This window comes from Ambystoma mexicanum, chromosome 6p (assembly GCF_040938575.1).
Source record: "Ambystoma mexicanum isolate Mex_15411 chromosome 6p, UKY_AmexF1_1, whole genome shotgun sequence".
Classification (NCBI taxonomy): domain Eukaryota; kingdom Metazoa; phylum Chordata; class Amphibia; order Caudata; family Ambystomatidae; genus Ambystoma; species Ambystoma mexicanum.
The window spans coordinates 1262674321-1262696436 of record NC_090935.1 but is presented as its reverse complement, the minus strand read 5'-3'; the positions used below and the strand labels follow the sequence as shown (position 1 = coordinate 1262696436).

The 22116-nt window shown below is 46.7% G+C and overlaps 1 protein-coding gene across 1 annotated transcript in view; it reads right to left on the bottom strand.

Moving 5' to 3' along the window:
- Positions 1-22116, bottom strand: part of GLDC (glycine decarboxylase) — a 472733-nt gene that overhangs the window by 203152 nt on the left and 247465 nt on the right. The window contains exons 8-11 of the mRNA XM_069625925.1: positions 17777-17873; positions 16376-16481; positions 9798-9937; positions 3661-3741 (exon numbers count right to left, since the gene is read on the bottom strand). Coding sequence (XP_069482026.1) covers positions 3661-3741; positions 9798-9937; positions 16376-16481; positions 17777-17873 — 424 coding nt within the window. The remainder of the gene's footprint in view (positions 1-3660; positions 3742-9797; positions 9938-16375; positions 16482-17776; positions 17874-22116) is intronic.

Here is a 22116-nt window from a genome sequence, read left to right as displayed (position 1 = left end):
AATCCCAGCTATACCAAATGTGTGTGACCCAGCACAAAGTAATGTTACTGTTTCTGATCTGCAAAGAATGGGAGTACTGAGAAAGAAATCCTCTCTACAAATGGGGCAGATTCTGGGAGTCATTTTACAATCACCAAGAGCAGAAAATGAAGTGTACATGTGTTGAAGGTTACGAACGGTGTTGGACCCAATTTCCCCACTGAACGGGATTTTCAAGTTTTTCAATGGGTTGCCTGGGGTCCCAGAACTAAATGTACCTTCCTGCCAGCCCATTTGCTCCACCTTTGAAAAACAAATGCACTTATCGTTTGCAGATCCGCCAGTGCGCCTGGGGACCAATTCCGTTGGTGACAGTGCGCGGTACAAATACCTTTAACATTTAACATCCCCACTGCTCACCAACAGATTTTGATAATTGCTCATGTGCATCTGCAACACACATGGAATCCACCAGCTTTTAGCAGCTGGTAAAGCTGGCGGATTCCTTAGGAATTCATGTGAATGCCTCGCGGCCTCCATGCACATGGGTGGAGGCATTTACGAATGCACTATGAAGTGTAAACAATGCACGGAAACCCGGGTCTGCCTGAATGTCCATGCATTTGTGCTTGGCAGGGCCAACAATTGCATGGGTAGAACGGCTAACAAGTGTTCGAGTGAGTGGCTCTCTCCATGCAACTAACAGAGGGAAGAAAATGTCCAACGAACTACCCAAAGCCCAAGCACTTCTCCACGAGCACCACAGCACCTTATCGCTCACCTCCCCCCCCCCCACCCCGCCCCTGCACGTTCTGAACATTCACAAGGCATAGTAGGTTTGTCTCCACTTTATTCTCATTATTTGTACTATTAATGCAATTATTTATCCTTCTAATTCATTTCTTCCCCTGTCCCCGCCCTGTAGGCGCTTTGAAACAATTTTGCTAATTGTATAAGCGCCTAATAACTAATAAGTGACCAATACATAAAGAGTACAAGGTTTTAGAGCAACGCGACAGGATGAGCAAGTTTGAAGCCAAGTTGTACATCATGCAGCCACCCTGTCTCTCAGCTCTCACTGGGGATTGAGAGACACAGTTGAGGTTTCTCTTTAAGCACCCCTGTTCACCCGTAGATCATTATTCATTTAGTATTAGTTCTCTTTCTGAACAGCCTTTCATGAAAAGCCTGCCAACATTTGCACATCACAATACTGGGGCCAAAACAGGGAAAAATCCGTCTGATGGAGACGTCTTTGAGAGATGGCTGCGGATTAAAGAATGAAAGAGGGCGGACATGATTGAGTGGATGGAGGAAGGGGAGAGTGTGGAGGGAGGCAAATAGAAAAGGATGCAGAGTGAGAAACGAAGAGTGAGACACTCAGAAAGGAAGACAAACTGACAACCACACAAATGGATGGAGAGGGAGTATGATGAAGAGAAATGGTTTGGGAGATGCAGAAAGCCACGACACAACAGAAATGTTTGGACCTTACCAGGGCCGAGTCCCCGCCCCCTTAAAGCCTACATCGGTGAGAACCAGCAGCCCGCCCCAACCCCCCACCCCCTATTTAAAGCCGTGGTTGCAAGCCTTTCAAATACAAAGAAAACATTTTCATTGTACAGCATTCACGATTGGATGCAGTCAGCATTTACAATCTCGCTCAAACACACACGAGCAGGTGTACAGCCTTCCATAGGACGCCGAACATCAGAGTAAACATGGCCACCAGGAACGACAAAACACAGACAACACTGCAAACCAGTAAATGCAGACAGGCCCTTAAGCAAACGAGCCTGGAAAAGAGGATGGAAATCATACAAATGAGCCCCTCTTGCCTCAATGAGGAGGCCGGATGTGCGCACTCAAAACATACACTGCATGACACAAATGAGGCTACAGGGTCTCGGAAGGCGCAAAAAGCACACCTGGGCAGTCTGCCATCAATAGGCTGCTATGCCCCTCATTAGGTTGGGCGACTAGGTGTTGCTTGCGACACTGATACGCCTATTGTATTCGAGTACAGATAGGGAGAAATGGCATAGGAGGAGGGACACAGAGTGTAGGTGTTTAGTTCTTTGCCCACCCATTGACTGCCCATGGCCTTGCTAATCCCCATGGCCATTCCCACCCAGTTCCTGCCCCTCCCTGCCCAAACACCTCATGCTGGGAACTGTTGGAGTTTGCTTTAATGACACCTTACTATGCAACTATGCACTGCAAGTCCCTGCTAGTGTTTTTTCAAAGCAGTCAGAGTTAATGCCTTAATTGGAACTGTACACGCACGACTGGCATTATAGGAATCTGAAAAGATGGCAGCAGGACGGACGGACGGAGGCAAGCTTTATTGTCCTTCGTCTGGTACTCATTAAGTGTCCACGAGACAGCAGGCAAGGTAGATAAACTGAGACACAGGTATAAACGTTGGACAATGGATTCCCCACACCCATCCAGCCAGCCTCTCTCATTCAAGACCCAACCGTTCCTTTGGAATTCAGAAACTCCTACACTCCATAGAACTAGAAGCTCCGACACCACCACATTGACACGTACGTCACATTACAACACTTCTCCCTCTGTTACAGATCACACAACACGTGCAATGAAGCGATGGCCCGCACAGTTGAAATTACTTTAAGCACACACGACAACCTTTCCCACAAAGTGACCAACTGTATCGGCAAAAGCTAGAGTACAATGGAAACAAAAGGTACAAACCTTTCACCAAACCAAAACCCGGACCTTACGAAAATGCCAGGATACTGCACTCTACTCCGCTATCACTCTGCTCTGTCCTTACACACAAATGCAAAATCTGGAAACAAACACCCATCGACGTGGAAAAAAGGGCATTAATGCTTCCCAAAAAAACCAACCAAGAACCGACAAGAAAACCCCCTGAGAACAAAACAAAAAACTCCCAGCCAACTGCCCTGAGCTGCCCCTTCAGGCCTGCCACACCCGAGTGTACCTTTACTCGTAACAAGCAACACCACCAACAATGCACCAACACCTTCCACCCTGGGCTGCCCTCCCAGAGCCTCAGGCCTGCCATGCCCAACCACAAACCGCTCATTTGCCTTGAGATCCCATCCTCGCTGCCAGTGAAAAGATGGAAGTGGGACCGACGCCAAGTACATGCAAGCCTTCTTGTCCTTGGTCTGGTACTCATTCAGTGTCCATGAGACGGCAGCAACGGTAGATATACGGAGACACATGTATAAACGTTGGACACTGGCTTCCCCACACCCATCCAGCCTCTCACTCAAGTCCCAACTGTTCCTTTGGAACTCCGAAACCCCTACACTCCATAGAACCAGCTCAGACACCAACACATTGACATGTACGTCACATTACAACATCATCTTTTGACCAGGTCAGCCTTCAACCGCTCGATTTCAAAGCACTCTGGGTGTCCTTCACTGAAGTCTTGCTAAAAAAAAGCACTGGCAAAGCCCACACTTTTGGCTTGTGTCCAAGTTTCAGACATTTGCCAGGCACAGCTATTAGATGTCCAGGTACTCGCACCAGGGTGCACCCACCATTAATAAACAGTTGATACCACTATGGCAGTGCCTGGCAAGTGCCTTCCCCATGCACACACAAAAGTACCAACTATTGGCATTGCCAATGCTGGTTTCTGAATGCACGTTGTAACAAAAACAAACAAAAAGCACTTACAGCAGAGGATTCGCAGCCAAAGATCCACAGGAGGTCATCCAGATCCTTCTCGGTCACGGTTTCGTCAAGAGAGACCCCGAGCTGCAAAACAGAAACACACAAGTCAGGAGGGCGGCAAGGGTGCTCACTCAGGCACTGAGGGGAGCAAACTTCAGACAGGTGCTCTGGGTCACACCGTTTTACACCCTTATGCCGTTTCTGATCATCAAATCAAAACGCAGTGAAGTCAACCTCATTAAAACAAAAAGCAAGGACAAGACGCAAGGCTGAATGTTTGTAGTTCATGAAACGTTAAAGTCACCAAATGCTACCAGCGTAGGGGGTGGGAGGGAGGGGCTGGAGCCTAGAGGTACACATTAGACGAGGAGCTAACAAAGAGGCGGTCTGCACAGGTTAGGACTTCTCATTCGAGTGAGAGGCAAAGGAACACGCTCCTAGTGGTTGATGTATCATTTGTCATTTTTTTAAAAATACCATCCGTGAACAAAATATAGTCTACACATGTTTCGTGATATTACTCACTTCTCCAGGACCTTTATTGGTAATTGAAAGGGCGAGGGAATAATTAAGACACACGCATGTGCATATGGCACACAGACAAATCAGTGAAAAGACAATACACCTGGGACCATTGCTCCAATCCTCCATGTTACCTGGTACTCTGATTTCTGCATTCACATGGGAGAGGGAGGAGAAGGGTGGTGGGACTGCATACTGTTGCAAACGTGTTAAGGGCTATATAGTCTTTTGTACATCAACCATGGTGATGGTTGAAAAGAAAACGCTGGAAAGCCAGGCCGAGTAACACCTAGGAGTATACCTGGCACCCCAATTGCTGCTTCCATTTCCCAACATACAGCACCCACTTTTGCAGAAGTAGTAGCAGCACCTACCTGCCACTGTTACTCCAAGACCTTTGGACTGTCTGGGAGTTCAGCAGACCAGGGTCCAACTACCTGGGAAATAGTGCAATGCATTGTAGGAGAAGCACATACATTTACAGGCAAATGTCCATTTTTGACACAGGTGATCAGTACAAGATCAGATCAGTTTCATGTGTGGAGTGTTCTGTGGCTTGCTATGTCAGGGCACATTCGTTAGCTCGGCTGCATTTGGCATGTGGCATTTAATATGCGATGCTGCCCGAATGGTGGAACGAGCAGCGTGAGCAAATATCTATCCCTGGAACAACTGTTTGCAGTTGAGGGCACTGCAATAACTTACATGAACATCCCCTGTACAATTGGCAAACACCACACGCTGAACTCTTATTGCTAATTACCACATGATTAATCTGCACACGATATGCGCCGTCTGCTAATACGATGCATGCATTTAGATTGTCTGGCCTATGACAAATAGTGCACTGCATTCCAGGAGAGGTTTAAGAATAGGAGAAGAAAAAATAAAAAAGGGAGCAGATCTGCATTGTCGCCCCGTCCATGGGGATGAGGTTAATTTGTCAGGAAAACTGCTGCTGAAAAGACTACTCAGATCTGAAGAGGGGCCTTTGCCCGCCACAACTTGTAATGACATCATCATTGACTTTAGCTTGGCGCTGCATAATCTTTATTTTGCTTGCTCGTTTCCTAAAGTTGTTTTTCTTTTTACAACTCAAAACAGAATTGATAAAGGCGAATTTGTGCTCAAGTTTTGGGTTATTCCTAACAAAATGAGGTGAAATTAGTTTCGTGCCCCAGGGCACTTTATCGGGGCTTTTATTAGGGTTGGCCACTTACTTCACTTTAGGCTGGCCATGCACGAGGTGAGAGGCGCCATTGGGTGTCTTCGGGTATCGGGCGCAGTTCCAGAAACTGATCTTTAAAAAAAATTAAGCTGGCTTCTTCAGTCCGCTATTGAAGAGTGCTTGCACCCGATGCCTGGCCTGTATGTCCATACAAAAGACGCAAGCAACTGTGAATCCATTTTAAATTTAAAAAAAATGCCTCGTGAATAGAGGCCCGCGGAAGCTTTAATAAAAAATAAAAATGTTTTTAAAAAACTACTTCTGTAACTGGGTCTCCTGATGGGCATCAAATGCACCCGCCACCTCACGCAGGGCCAACCTTAAGACAGATGAAGAGCCAAGGGTCATGAAAGCGTCTCGTAGCCAAAAACACGCTTTGGCTGATGTTGGCGTGAACAAAACACAACTAGAGCACAAGTTAAGTTTTCCCAATCGGTTTGGAGTAATTGAAAGAAAGTGAAGTTAAGCAAAAGAGCCCGCAGAGTAACGACTATGGAGCGTAAAGTCGGAGTCGGGTACACCAAGCATTTAGGCTTCCAGGCCAATTATTTATTACATTTATATAGCGCACAGCAGCCCTTGGGCATCGAGGCGCTGTTACTTGCAGGGAACTTAGTTACTGGGGAAGGGCACATGGGAGCTGTAGTTTTACATTTGAGCAACATGATTTAGGATACATATAATATATATGTGAGCATGGTATATTTTGTGTTGGAACAGGTTTAGCTGCAGATCATGGTGCACTTCAGGTGAAGAGCGCAGTATTCATGTCTTTGCGAAATGCCAATAGGGATGTCTCACCTCGGAGGGTAGGAGGTAGGGCATTCCAATGGGAGGGTGCGAGGTAGGGGGCCAGCATCATAGTTGCAGTTTTCAGCTTTGGGTAGTTTGTTAGGTCAGTAAATAAATGATAGCTTGCACAACTTGGGACTGAACCATGCAAGGTCTGCTGCTGAAAGGGGGAGCGGCCCTCGTGCATGTACTAGTCTAGTGGAGGGCCCTGCAAGATGTCGCATGCACAAGGGGAAACCTTTACGGGATGACGGCAGATTGCTTTACATGAACCTTGGGTGCTCGTTTGGTTTGCATTACATGATAAATGACGCATTGTCTGGGCCAAGTGCACGTGCAGTACATAAAGCGGGGGCTTTAAGAGGCTAAGTGATTACCTATACCACCAGGGCTCTGCAACCTGTTTTGGACCATGGCTCCCATGATTCCTGCCCATTGGCTATGCAGACTAGGGTTGATGGAGAGCCACAGGTTGCAGACCCCCGAGCTATACAACAGCAATGAAACATTCCCATTTTCTAAGGCAGCTGGTTTCCTCTTTTGCATTAAAAAAATCCCAATATCGATTGTTGAAGATGGTTTCAGGGTTGATGCAGGCCCCATTATCATGGCTACCTTTATGCATACCCACAATGCTCTGTGCTCCACATAGGGGCACTTGTTGCAACCAAACAAAGTACTTCCATGAGCATACCAGGATCTGGACCAAGAAGCAGGGATGATTTACATAAGGAGATATAGGGCCATCTATGTCTATGTTCCTTCGCGCCGCTACTCAATCGAGACCAACCGAAAAGTAAGTGGCCGCTGCGGAACAAGGTTTCTGGCCAAAATGCCATTCCGTGGTCTCTCTGCGTGAAAGCCTACGGCACGGCCCCAACGCGGCTAAGGGGGCCAGGGCTTAACAAGTCAGAAGGGCCTCAACACCCCCCTCGCCCCGCCTCCTCAGGAAAAGGGGCAGGAAGCAGGGGGTCACCGGGATGGTGACCCCAGAGGAAGAGGAAACTTAGAGCAACACGGGCATGGAGGACAGGAAGGGGAGGAAGCCCTCCTCTGCGGGATAATCCCGATTGGAGGGCAATGTGATCTTGGCACCTCCACCGGTGACATCAGAGGGGCCTCTATAGAGGGGACGTGCAGGGGGAGCAGTTTTTCTCCGCTCTACCCCACTGCTGCAGGTCCAACTTTGTCCCTCCCACCACACCCTAACATGACTTCTATCGCAGGTTGTCGAATGTGGGTTTTTTGTATTGTTGCAGGCGGTTACTCAGGCGATCCAGCAGTGCCAAAACCACAGAGGCAAGGATGAGCCCAGTCTCCACCCGGTCCTTCAGCACGACAGGCGTGGGAACCTTCCCTGGGGTGCAGCAGTCCCGCACCAGGCAAGGAGTAAATGGCCCCCTGCTAGACTAGGACGGCGGCAGGGGGGGGGGGGGGGGTTGGGGGTGTCAATGTTGGATAAAAAGGTGCACCCCCCCCAATCTCCTGGTTAGTTGTCAGCTTCCAGCCTTAGCTGGTGGAAAGGAAAGCATAATGGCACTCCCCGCAGACCAAGAGCGGCAGATGACAATGTGTGTCGCCCTGAGCGGGAGGCTCAGGGAGGTTCGGGGAGTGAGATCCAAGTATGCTTGGTAAAGAGTTGATATGGAGAAAGAAAGCCGACTGGAGATTAATAAAAAGATGAAAAGGAAAAAGGGGTTCTGATGGGGAAGAAGACTAAACAAAAAGGTGCTGTAGATCGCAGTTATTAAAAATGAATGTGTGTTTATGGTTGGAAATATGTCATAATAAATTGCGGCCTTGTTTTGCCACAGTAAGAGCTTGGACTGTCCCCAGGTATTCAAACAAAGTAAGCTACATAGGAATAGGGAATATGTTGGAGGGGTGGTGCGGACAGTACCCAACTGCATATGTTATGATGTACACAGCAGTTGCCCAACGCAAGCGGCAGAGGTTTTTATTAACCATGTCATCACGTGGTTCTGTGCAATCTTTTACTTACTCAATGGTTGTTTTGAGTGCATTATGTTCCCAAAAGGTGGGGAGCTCACGTATACTCCAAGTACGAGCCAGCTGCCCAATATTTTTTTTGGCATCAAACTTATAAATTAGCCCCCATTCTCCTTGGAAAGGAGCCAAGATGCAAGCCAGGGAGCTGGCCTACGTGGACCTAGACGCTCGCTCTAAACTTAAGAGTTCATGGATGGGGTGTACAGCTCCCATCCAGGAAACCCTGTGCTCTCCAACAGGAGAACCTATGCACATCGGTGAACTTTCTGGCGGAATTGATGAAGGTCTCGGTGGTGGATTTGGGGGTGGGGGACAGGTGTATTGGTAATTGGGGGGGGAATAGAGAAGTAGCCATGTTGAGAGAAACAAATGTCAGTGGCCGTGCCCTACTGGCAGACGGGGCATATAACCTTCGTCAGCATGTTGCATGACACGATCATTAACAGCTGTCCTGGGAATTAACCGTGCAGGCTGTAGGCACGTTTGCAAAGAAGGGAGAAGCTTTAACCAGATGTGATATAGTGATTGGGGGAGGGGGGGGGGGGTTGCGTGTGGAATCCATGTTTAAATCCGATTACCCCAGCATTCACGTACAAATCGCCGTGTCTCGAGCAATTTTCCTAAGGCCATTCATGCAGGGATGGACTGGGAACCACAAGAGTAAGGTGACCAGACGTCCCCATTGTGCCTGCACTATGCCGGAATTAGGTCCGCCCCCCCCCCCAGTACCAAGAGTTTTTTTGATCTAAAAAACCCTGTCCTGGTTTTAGGAAAGTGCTGAGATGCAATAAATCAAGGAGACATTCATTGATAACCGTGGTCTTGCTTTGTACTCCCATTTGCCTTCCACCCTAGGGTAGGCTCTAACCCCCAACCTTCCTATTCACTGCCGCCTTGTATTTACTGATTGCGCCTGTGCAAGTACAGAAGTGTGGAAATCGTATTTATTTTGATGTGTGATCCTACCCAGTTGAGGGGGTGGAGGGGTGGACTGGGGTTGAATGGGATGGGGGCGCTAGTCCTACATTTAGGTTTGTGGCCTGTCCCAGGTGTTTATGTTCAAAATCAGGTCAGCCTGAAGAAGGCCCTGGAAATGTTTTTGAAAGTGGCACCATATTACACATTTTCAATAAGCCCAAACCCTTCCAAGAGGGAATTTGGTTACCACTCAGAAGAGGCCCACTGTAACCCCCAAGCTTCTTTCTGGAGCTACAACCAAAAGACCTAAGGCTATAGACCCCTCTGCCTCGTTCACCACACCTCAGCAGATCCTCTGGTCGTGCTACCCCCACCCCAAATGAATCATTGGAAACTTCAGGGTTCATGGCGTGTGCCAGAGTTTTCAAAACAACTTGCTAGCAACAGGTGGGTGGGGGGCGAAGCACTAGCTCCTTAAGGGGAACTCTAACCTAGCATGGCACCAATCGCAAGAAGAGTAAAGCAGAGACCAACAGTTACTGTGCAAGACATGACCCGAAAAGGCAACACACGCTATGCACCAGCGCAGCCTGCAACTCATATTCTGTGTGAATACTCCTGAAAATAAAAATTAATTGGGTGGAAAAAAAAAAAAAGAAAAATAACGTACTGTGCCATCGCTGTTTATACGAAGGTTAACGTGTCGCTGAGCTGCCCGGTCCAAAACCTCCTGCACCGCACACCCACACTGGATCTTCAATGTGTCAAAGAACACCCTGTGCTCCAGCTTGTGGCCTGCACGCTTCAAACCTAAAAGAAAAACTCACATTATTTTGCTTTCCACCCAGCAGGTTCAATTCATTCAAAAAACGTAAGGATACACCAAAGAGCTCTGCATTTCACCACACGTCTAGCGTTGAAGCACTTGTGAACCTATGAAAATAATGACAGAATACGCGATTCAAGTTTTATGCTTATTCATTAAATGTGCCAATTAATTCTTTTTACCAGAACCCACCACCATGTTCGCTGATGCCACTATACTCATGTATTCCCATACAGGGTCCTTGACTTGATGCCCTGATGAAGGCGGCCTCAATATATTCTATGACCGCCGAAACGTGAACACAGGGAACCACTACACATAATAGGTCCCCAGTCTTAAGATTTTGCCTGCTACCTTCCACGCTGGCAAACGATATCTTTCACAATGACCCTGGAACATTTTTTCACTTTGTTTTTTTCTAAATAAATGTATTTCGAGGGCGAGTGGAAACAGTCTCTGTCCCAGTATGCACTAAAGGCATTGAATAATAGCCTGCATCTGGATTGTTATCATTTTGGCTTTAGAACTATTAGAGCTCACAATTATTGTTAATTTTATGTCTTTCCATGTATCCAACGTTATCTAATCTAATTCGTTTTAGCAACACTTGCACTTATTCATTTTATATCATTGTCAATTTAAATCAGTGAATATGAACATTATCAATGAATCTAAATTGATGTATAGAATTTTACTTTTGTTCTTTGTTGTCTTACATTTTCTCTTTTCTTTTAGTGCAATATTGATTTAAGAAAATTAGAATCATTGATTCCGATTGGCTCTTCTCTCTTCTCTTTCTATATCTTATTCATTATATGTACTATGGGTGGCCCCTCCCAGACTCATTGTCCATGGATCCCTCAAAATAAAGATAGTGGACAACCTAAAATAACTAAGATAGACCAAAACATTAATTTCTATCATCCTAACTCAAGATTTAACTTTTGTGATATATACACATGTTTTTTGCAAATGCGCTGCACAGACTAAAGCAAAACCTTGAGCCTAAATGATTGCTCACAGATCATGGGCAATGCAAAATTCAGATGCCAGCGGCAATCCATTGGGAACCAAGATCAAGTTCCCACATCATCAAGGAAGCAAGGAGGTCTATTAAGATATCCAGACCTGGACGCTCATCAGAGAGGGACAGACAGGCTGAGTGGAGCGTGTACACATCTCCTACACAGTGCCACGTAGCTTTGTGCAAAGAGTCGTTGTGCAAGCCCCCCGCTCCCACACATGCAAGTCCGCCACACCCCCTGGATGCAGAGAAGGCGTTCTAGTGCTGCACCTGTACAGAAGAGGGGCCGGCTTCACCAACTGTACTCACTCACCTGAATCAGTTGGTCTATCAGACACCCAAGGGTGAGTGCATGGCAGGACCTCCACTTGGAGTACTGAGGGGCTCTCCAAGACAGACCTGGGAAAGACAGGCTGCCCAACACAGGCTCTTAAACCCAATGGAACCTTTGCTCACAGATTTAGAACTCCAAGATAAACGGGGGTGCGACCACAAACAAGGTGGCTTAGTTAAATATGTACATAGATGACCATCGACCCCTCCTCCTAACCCCATGTGTAGACAAACGCAAAACCCTGCAGCCCTGCCCCAAGGCAATGTGTGGCACAGGTAGGCCCTTCCCAGTCATCGGCTAAGTGAGAGGATTGGGGGTGGGCATCACCCTCCCACCAACCCCCCCCCAGACACATCTTAAGCAAACGGAACTAAAACTTCTGTGAATTTGTTGGGCGCGTGGGGGGGAGAGGGATTGCATGCAGCCAAAACAATGCATTTGCAACTGCAGGAGTATGGATTACCTGACAAAAATGCGCACTTAGAATTAGTTCAGACAACATTAAAATTCACCTTAAAAATGAAGTTGCCCGTTTTCCGCTAGAATCCGGTCACTACTACGCACAAATCTTCTCAACTCGGGTCGCCTGCAGGGACTATTCTTCCCAAATCCCCTCCAGAGAGCACCCTGGGGGGCTGGGCGCTCTTCTTGCAACAAGCATATAGCCTCTGGGCTGGGTGTTGCAAAACTTCAGTGGGCTCCGGGGGGGGGTGGGGGGGGGACGGCGTAGCAGGACTCTGCCGCTTGTGCAGTCGGATGAATATTTGATCCAGTGCAGTCTCCTCACAGCCTCACTGAGGCAAAGACCACAAGTGCAGTTCAGATTGAAGAATTTGAAGTCGCCATAATAGGACCAAAAGGGCAACCTGAGGAACTACCCAGAGATGGCACCTCAGTTTGGGGGTCTTGGTGAGGGCCGAGAGGGCTTCCTATGGCCTCACTGCCTGTCAGTCAGTCAGTGTCTTGCCAACTGTCCACTCATTCTCCACAATATGTACCAGTCAGAACGTTCAGAATGTTCCAACATTTCTGAGCGTGGAGGTGGGAGCCTTGGCATAAACCCTCAGACACAGCATTGAGGAACGTATCATTTCTTAAAGGTCCAACCCTTTGTATACACAATTAAAAAAATAGGAGTTCCACATTTCTCTAGTAAAATGGGTAGCGTGCAGATTCACTTCAATCTGCCAAACGCCCAGAAGGCTAAATGCCATTACCACCCCCAACGACCCCCCCCCCCCCACACTCCTCACAGCCTGCCTCTGGAAACTGCGCGAGGGAGAGAGGTATTTAAAAACATGTTGACTAAATGAACTAAAATGGCGCTTCTCCATGACGGTTTAAAATATGCCGATTTTGAGGGTTAGCGTTAGTGCAAATGAACATGGGCGTCACGGGTTTTAATCTAATCCCTCTAGGATTTTGAAAGGTTTTGTAAAGGACTGCCCAATTCCCCCTCGTCTACTGCGGGTTTGTGAAGTATCCCGGTCTGGAGTCTGGTATAGAGGCTCGACAGTGTCTAATGCAATCCCATTGGCTGGAAGACTGAGAGCCATCCTTTATTAAGTACAACTGGTCTGCCTTGAAGGGGTGGTTCACCCCCACCCATATACACACCCTTGTTGGACTGACACTTCTTTCCAACCTTGTGTAATATTTGAATTCTTCATTCCAAATTTCAATAGTGTTTTGGACCCATTTTTCGCTTTTAAGGGAAGTTTATCATTTTGTACTTCATCTGCATGTATATTCACTTAGCCCTACTTCCGGCCCACTTTAAATTTCTGGATATAGCAGCAGTTTCGCTAAAAGAGCACGTTCGGATACATCGCGTTAGGTTATGCTATGATAATGCATGTTTTGTTAGGTCGTATTGGCAGTGGCACGTTGCTAGTACACGGCATAGACTATGAAGCCGTGAGGAGGTGACAGTACTTCACAGACCCCCCACATAATGATACAATGCACCTTAGCAGGGTTCAGTTAGAAAAGTGCCACATCACCCATTACAAGCCTCCAAAAGCGGACTCCCAGAAGAGCCCAGCCGCAGGCCCAGGCACTAACATCGCATCCCCAGAAAGCTCCTAGAAGGCCTCAAGAACTTCCAGGAAGTGAAGTCCAGGGCCCTTCTCCTAGCGGAGCTACAGAACAAAAGCCACAGTTGCTCCCAGCTTTCCGGCCTATGGAACCGCGACGTTCATGAACTGGGGAGTACTTGTAAGAATGTGTGAGACTTTGGGTATCATTTAAATGCACGTGGGCAATGCAGGAAGGTCTAACCACCGGTGCTTAAGGACCTTATAATTAAAGCTTTTGTGGTATTTATTTTTCTGCCATTTCCGTCTGCATCTATCCACATTTATTTTTTGTCAAATAAAAAGTTAATTCACAACCAGTATTTTCCTGCATTTATTCAAATAAAAAAATGCATTTAGCCAAGCACACATGCAGCCATATAGGAAAGAAATGCTAGCTCCAATATTTCCATAACGAACAGTTGCTCCTGTGACTGCCGCTGCCTTCAGATCCAGGTTGTCAGCTATTTGAAGAACTTTAATGCCATTTTTTAAAATAACTTTCACACTCTCCATGCTGCCCATCTGCAATGCAGTTGGACTTCGATGCATGAGTGACATCATACAGAACCATGGCTACCCCGCCCTTCCACACAGTATGGTACAGATATTAATTCCTCCATCACTTTGATCAGAAAAACTCTTGAAACAAAATGTATTCACCATTAATATTGCAAATGTTAACATTTTAAACCACCGCATGACAGTTAATGTAATAACACAACCCATATAATTGGTGTTCTTCTCACGAAATCTATTATATACACAACAAGTATCAGTGTGGATAGTAAACAGTGTGACCAAGTACATTATATTAGTCGACACTAGTGTTTCTAGCTCAGGGGTAAACCGCTTTCAATTCCAGTTTCCATTTACATGGTCCCTCTGGGTTTGCTTCAGGACACTCAGCTCAGCGCAATGTAGTCTACTTCTAAACTCCAAAATCCACAGGTTCTCTCTTCTCCTCCCAGGGGCAATCTACTATGATTTTGGGTGGGAGACATCCTTTTATCAAACTCTCCTTGTGTGCCCCACAGCACTCTGCAAGCATGCAGCCAATTCTTGGCTCATGCACCTCAGTGGGATTGCCATTACCAGAAACCCCTTTGGCTATTAGCAATGATATAGCCAGCAGCCCCACAACCGCCCCCGAATCCAGGCCACCAGGCACCCACAGCATGGCCTAATGCAATACCCCTCCCCCCACCACATTGGTGGACTCCATGAAAGTTCTGCCAGCCAACAAGGGAAGCTCTCGCCCCTTTCTTGGATTACATTTTGTATTGGTCAAAACACTGAAAACTATACACTGATCCCAACACTGACTAAACTCAGTCCAGTTGCACATCTTAGTGTGAGGGGCAATTCCTTCCGAGAATGGAAGCATGAATGCTCGCTTTAACGGCGCTTAAAAGCAATAAACCCATGCATGAGGCAGCACACTAAAATAATATAGATTTAGTGCCCAGCTTGGCTGGTGAGAATTCCCTTTGCAGAGGGGTCCATGGTCCCAAGCAGTGACCTTGGCAGCTGCAGCCGCAGCATTGCATCACAACACTGCATGCACCAAGGCTGCCGGTTTGTTTAGCAATGGCCGGGGGAAGGCGCCTGGTGATCATCCGTCCTTCTGGTAAGGGAAGAAAAGAATATCAATCCGATTCAGACCATTGTTTTTAGTGAAATGCATGTTTCCAGCGGTGGGACATGCCTGCTTAATATAGGGTTACACTGCAATAGGGAGTTTCTATTCTGCAATATAGTGGCGGTGGGGGGGACCCCGTGTGGCAATTCATTGCACTCCGATATCACATCAGGCTTCTATTACCCTTTAATTTGGCGGGACAGAGGGCAACTGCACCAGATTAAACTCCAATCTAACACTATAAACCCTTGTCATGGTCATGAATGCACATGCATGACAGATTCCTGGGGAGTGCCAGCGTTTCAAATTATTTATTGCAAAGCTGGGCCAAGCCCTGAAATCCTCCCCCTACTAAATCCTGGTTTACACTTTCTCCAAAGCTTTTGATCATGAGCAACACATTTGGACTATTTTGTCTTTGGCAGTCTACTTCTCCAGACCTTTAAAGGACATGGTCTATCCAAGTGGTGCCTGGTCACTCATTCGCCGAGGCTCGGCCAACGATCAGAGCCTTCAGATTTACGGCAGTGATTTTGAACATCATTAAAGGCTCACTTAACTTGCTTTGTCCATTTATACAGGATTTCCAAAACATTGATTACAATTTTATTTTAATAGTTTTTTGATAACGCGCCAAATACCGTAGCAGAGTTCGGTTTCTAAGCGCGGATGCGGGATTCGAACCTCTGTTGCTCTGCGTGGTCTTGCCCCTGTGCGATCCTCCGTTCACAATGCAGTCTGCCATTAGTTGGGACAGACACACTGAGGCGTTCAGCTCAGGGGCTGGCTCAAGGTGCACCTTCAGCACCACATTATATGTTAGAAATCTGCAATAATAGTACAATCACATTACAGTTTCTTGTACCTAAAAAAAATATCATTCAGGCTTGTGCATGGCCTGCACTCAATCTCACCGAGGATATTCCTTGCCCACAAGATTTCATTGGGATTACACACATCCTAAAATAATCTTGAGATTCGGTATGGAGGTGCTGGCCCAATTGGAGCAAAAACAGCAGCTGTGTCAATGCACCATCTAGAAAAGGTTCCTACAGATGGCCCATCCGCACTTTGAAGTTTGGTTCATCATCACCACTGATCCCAAAGCAGTAGAGTTGTGACTGTCACATGAATCAGTGCAAACCTCCAGAAAGATGTCCTGCTTGCCACATGGCAAGCTGGACCAGTTTTCATTAGCACCAAAGACTGGTTGAAAAATCAGACTAGATGGCAGCACACAGTGGGTGCTATACAGCCCCGCTTCTCTTATTGACTTCAGATACCAGTCGAATCCTACCCCCACTCCTGATCATCTTCAGATCATACACTACTATTTCACACACTTACCTTCAGACAAGATCAGTGTAGAATTATGGACCCTCTTCGCAATGTGCTTCAGCCCATCGGGGCCATGGTAGACGCTAAACATGGCAGCCATGTTGGCCAACAGTGCCTAAGATATTCAAATCAGAAACATTAGTCAAAGACTATCAACTAATATAGCAATGTCATATTACATCACATAAACCCAAACTGTCCACTGTTAATGACTGGATCTAACTGTGGATTAGCAAACAGTTGCACGTAGGTCGTGAGCATAAGGTACTTTGAAGCTTAACATGCAGTCCAAATGAAACCCATCTCAACTGCATCACTGTTCATGCTTCCCCTTCCTTTTTTCCGCTCAATTTTAACCTTGAGTGTTCCAAACCACGGCTTCAACATTACAGTTTCAATAGCTTGATTTTCCTTATTGGAAGGCTTGCTGATGAGGTTCAGCATTTAATGCCTTCTTGAACCTTTGCGGTTGATTCACAATTGTTACGTGGTGCTACAGGAATTGGCCTCGCATGGAGGTCATTCTCCCCTCTTGGCTTTTACTTGGTGTGCGCGATTGTTTGGAGTCTCTGCGATACAGTGACTGTTACTCCATGGTTGTGACTTGGATGAGCGGTTTATCAGCTCTTTCAGCCCCACTTCCCAGAAGCATTTATGGGTAAAGGGCAAGTGGCACGAGTTGCATTCTCTCCAATTCGAAGCCAGCAAAGGGATTTCGGAGCTGGGGAGATGGAGTTGCGACTGATCCCTGGTAGAGAACATTGCAGTAGTTTAGTATGCCGAGTCAAACACTCTTCCCAGGTTAGTCAAACTGCAAGAAAGGGCCAGAGGGACCCCAAGGAATGATGGCTGTTGGAGAGGAACGCCTAAGAGGGTATGCAAACTTAGGTTTGTTACCTCAGAGTTTATTACCCTTAATCAGTTTTTAAAATCAGGCAATTATTAAATTCTCCTTACCGATGTGCATGGTAAATGTTACATTCTTGGAAAGCGCGGTGGACCTTTTCAAATGTGTGGCATTGCTAGAGGGCAATCCTGGACATACAAGTCACACTCTAGGGTCCATGTAGAGTGTGGGGGTATCAGAGAATCTGTGGTGGGTAGTTGGAGCTCTGGAGAGGGATGCTTCCCACTGTGGCGTGGACTGCTCAGTCTGGGAGGGGTGAGGGCAACCAGGGGGGAATTGAACACATTTCTGCCTCTTTGCTACCCTTTAAGGCAGAGTTTTGCTAATTTGATGCTTCACTTATGAAAATGTAGTCATTGACCCAAGAGCTAAAATCAGATGTCAAACACAATGAACATGATAGTTACGCTTTAGAAATCATGGGAAGACCCCGATGTCACCAGAAACGTATACTACCAATGTGTAATTCGTACCCAGCAATTAAAGAAAATGACATGATTCACCTGCGCTGTACAAATGTTGCTGGTAGCTTTATCGCGCCGGATGTGCTGTTCTCTGGTTTGCAAAGCGAGACGGTACACGTCCTTCCCTGTGGCATCTCTGGACCAGGCGAGAGCAAAAAAATAAAAACAAGACAAAAACAGACAAAAGCGTATTCAGAATTGTAAACAACCTCTAATCATTACTACAAATAACAAAACTAATTCTGCGTTTGATTTACATTTGAAAAAAGGAATTGGGAACAATCAGTGCAAAAGATGAACAATCATTTTCCAATTGCAACATATTGGGAGCAAAGGATTTTCACTCAATGAAAGGCAGTCGTTCTCCCAATACACTGAAAGTGGCCGAGCACTGCAGCTCAAATACGGACACCAGTCAGAGTTCAACGGCCCCTTCCAGGGAGCAGAAGCTAATCCCTGGCCTCAGTCCAAATACATCAATTGGTTTTCTGTTCATACCAGAACGTGCTTCTCGACCAGAAACAGCATTGCCTTCAGCGGGAACCCCAGCCAATGCCCAGCTTTTAAAGAAGTGCATACCACCTCAGCAACCAGCTTCAACACCTGCTGCACGCCGCCTTCCTTTAGAACTGTCCCTGTTCTTTCAAGTAGGTTGTCCTCGCCCCTCTCCTAACAAAGCCCTCTTTGGATACCCCAATAACCGAAAACGATTCCTCACTTTCTCATCACCCCTTCCCAGTTGGTCATCAAAACATTTGGGGACACAAACTGTACTCCTACTTAAAGCACAAACACCTCCTGGGAGCCCACAAACTCTGTCAGCTGCCATCAACAAGGTTCAGTACCACGTTCTCCTTTATAACTGCTACACCGCTTCAGTCCGGGACTGAGATCAGGCAGAAAGTAAGGCAGTGATCCAGGAGAGTTCAATGCTCACTGTTCTCCCAGGTTTTCAGTCCCAAAGCAAGCCATAACACCTACATCAGGGAGGACATCAAGGCTTTCCTCTTGCTCCAATCTTTCTAGAATCTCCTTTGCCACTTGGCCTCACTCATTCAATCACTCATGTTCGACTTATACAAGTGATGGTAACATTTTATTTTTCATCTAGATTTTATCATGGCAACAGTGGCTTCCAAATTTGCAGTCTGCCTAAGAATAGTCAGGTTTCAAAGAGTCTAAAAGAATAACGCGTCACCTACTTTAGACCTCAAAAAAGATCACGTATCACCAGGTTCTGGAATCAAATCCGCTGCTCCGCCCTACCCCACTTCGGGGCAACGTGCCAAGAGACCAGTTGTGTTAAAGTTCTAATACAAACGCCTCCCGCTATCCCTCCTAGTACTTCAATCCCAACGAAGAGGTCACAGACTACTAACAAAACCAGCATCCATCACTCTTCTACCCAGACACCCAGGGTCCCGCCCAGAAGTTAATTTCAGGGACCCTTCGTCCACCATCTGCTTTACAGACGTAACACACTTGCAGTTTGGAAAGAACCCGCTCTCATCCAACACAACCACTCACACAGCACACCAGAATACCAATTGCACCACCTGGGATGATTAACTCTTGCATGAAGTAACTCTTCCGGCCGTAGATCTCACCATGGAACACGCATATCACCATATTTGGCAGCAGAAAATGGCTCCTTCAATCTTCCTTGCATCACCATTTTAACAAAAGTGACCCCGCTCTACTACCCAACAAACCACTACGCTTCCACTCAGAGGACCCAAAGTGCCATGGGGCTGTGCAAATGGCTGACGCTGTGCTATAGAAAACCCAATACAAAATGCTTCTTCCTTGATTAAAGAAAGGACGCAACGCAGGATCAAGACGATACTCGTTCTAAGGTTTATTTTGGGACGCTTGTGCTATTTACCTGTGTTGAAAATTCAGGTTCTGAAAAGTGAGGGGAAAGCAATACATCGGGGAATCCCTGCATTAAAAAACAAACTATGGAGTCATCTTCAAAGTTGCAATGACCTGAACAGGGCCCAACTTCTTGGCCAAGTAAAACAGACACCTGGATCTGGCATCCCATTTACTAAGAACCAGAAAGTACAAATGTTTGTTGGCATCTGCGATTTACTGTTGTACAGGTTTAGAGGCGCCTCGTTTTTACATCTTTAAATCAGATTGGATACATAGCAATCAACATACACCCTCATAATAAGGCACAATGGGAGAAATGGGTTGGCCAAGTGCAGTATGCTCGGCAAGCGCAGGGTGAAGCTCGAAGACGGCAATGCTAGAAGTGCGCACCCTCAAAGACGTCCCAAAAAATATCGCTGCTTTAGACAAACTATGTATTGGTGCAAAAACAAAAGCTTTAGTTAAAAAAATGGGCAAGTCATAAAATATTTAAAGCAATGGTATTTTATTAAACACCACACCAGAATGGTTGAGACTGAATGATCATGTCACAACTCATTAGGTGGAAAGAGAAAAGGCGGCTACATTTTTTTGGGAGCTAGCATTCATGGATCCAAGAAGCTGCTGCTCGCTCACACTCCTTTACCTAGTCAGCTTTCTTACGTGGGAGGGGACGGGGGGAGGGAATAGTCTCTCCCATCATCGTGTTTGGTCACATATGCGTTCTAGACTATGGTGGCAGAGATCCCGGCATCCGCTGGCCTCAGATTACCAGGGAGGGGCAAGATGGTTCTGCTGTGATACTGATAGGGTGGGGGGGCTTGGGGGAACTGTCCAATGGTGTGCCGGCATAGCAGGGAGCAGCCACGCACACGGTTCAGTGACGAATGGTAACCATGGGGGGTGGGTAGGGGGGGAGTGCATCTGGAAAGGAGTAATTGAGAGTAGTGACTTGGGCCCAGATTGAGCCCTCCCACAGAATTTCATTGCATGGTGTCCAAGATTGGAAAGACCGAACAGGTGTGGTGGACAGGCAGATTTCCAACCTGTCAGAGTCCCTCTGGACTCTGACGGAGTACACAGTCACTAGTGAAAGTTACTAAAAGTTGCAAATCATTGAAGATTCCATGAAGGATCCTTATAAAAGGTAAACCATGCAAACCTGGTAGCGAGAGCTTTTAGTGATATGCACTGCATCTAGAATAGATGGTCCTTGGGGGATGGGAGGTTGTGAAGGGGTAATACCCAAGGGGGAGTTGGCATGGCTGTGGAGCAGCAGTTATCTGGACTGGTACAGGAGTGTCTCCAAGAGAAGAGATACTTCAAAAATTACATGCAACACCCCAAAACATAGGAATCAAAGTCACTGCTACGAAAGAGAATTTTGGAAGCCACGATCGCGTGCATCGAGTCAACTTTAATGTGGTGTAGAGGGCGGAGTCGGAGGTCAAGAAGAACCACAGGTGGTTTAAGGAATGTTCTGGGTATTCATAGTAGACGTGCAAGTCAAGTTGGAGTGGTGTGAAAACCTACATAGAGCTGAAGCGTGAGAACACTAGGGCTCACTGTGTCAACTGGTGAGGACGATCTCGGGCAGGGCGAAAGCTTTCTGAAACGCAGAGTGGATTCACAGAATGCTACAGCGCTGGTGCCTGTGCATAAGGGCTATAGTCAACCTGCTAAGAAAACGGAACCAAGCGCCTCTATCATAGCAATTTCTACAAAGGTAGAGAGACGTGCTCCTGCAGTGACTCGCAATGAAATGGGAGGCCCATATAGAGGTTGTTAAACCTTTGAATTGCCTGATCTGGTTAGGGGAAACCAAGACCATAGGTTCAAATTGGACAGCATTAAAATGTTGCTGTAGAAATGACTGGACACTGCTCTGGAACCCGGATAAACTGTGCGTTCCGTGCAATGTGATAAACGACATGTTGGTTCAAACGGAAGCAGAGGTGACGGTTCTTGAAGAGAAGGATGTAATGTAAAGGAGGTCTAATATAGGAGCCTTCTGCCACTTTTATGGTTTGGCTTGACGTGGATATTTAAAAAAAACTGGAGGGAGTGTTACTGGATGGAAGGAGAGGCAGCTGCCGAACCTGTGATGTTGATGGGTGCAGCTCGGAAGTGCTGCGTTCAGTGCTGTGTTCCAAGTGCTGCTCTGGTTCAATGTGCTTACCGGTGAAACCTGGGAATAGGCTTATCCGGTGGTGAGTACCCAAAATCTGATAAATGACCGCACTTACGATCTGGGCGGATGTTTGGTGGCGGAGGGAGGGGAGTAGAGTAAAATGGGCATGCTTCGTCAATATTCATGTGGTATCTGCCGTGGAGGGAGAGGCGTGTGTAATGTAATGATGTAGGGGAATTTAGAAGGGAGCAGGTTAGTCTGGGAGAAGGAGTACATGTAGTGTGTTGGGGAAAGGTGTTGAGCGCCATCCAGGAGGCATTTCCGCCCGTTTGTAGTAGGAGCAGTGGTAGAAATGTACTGAAAAAAAAGT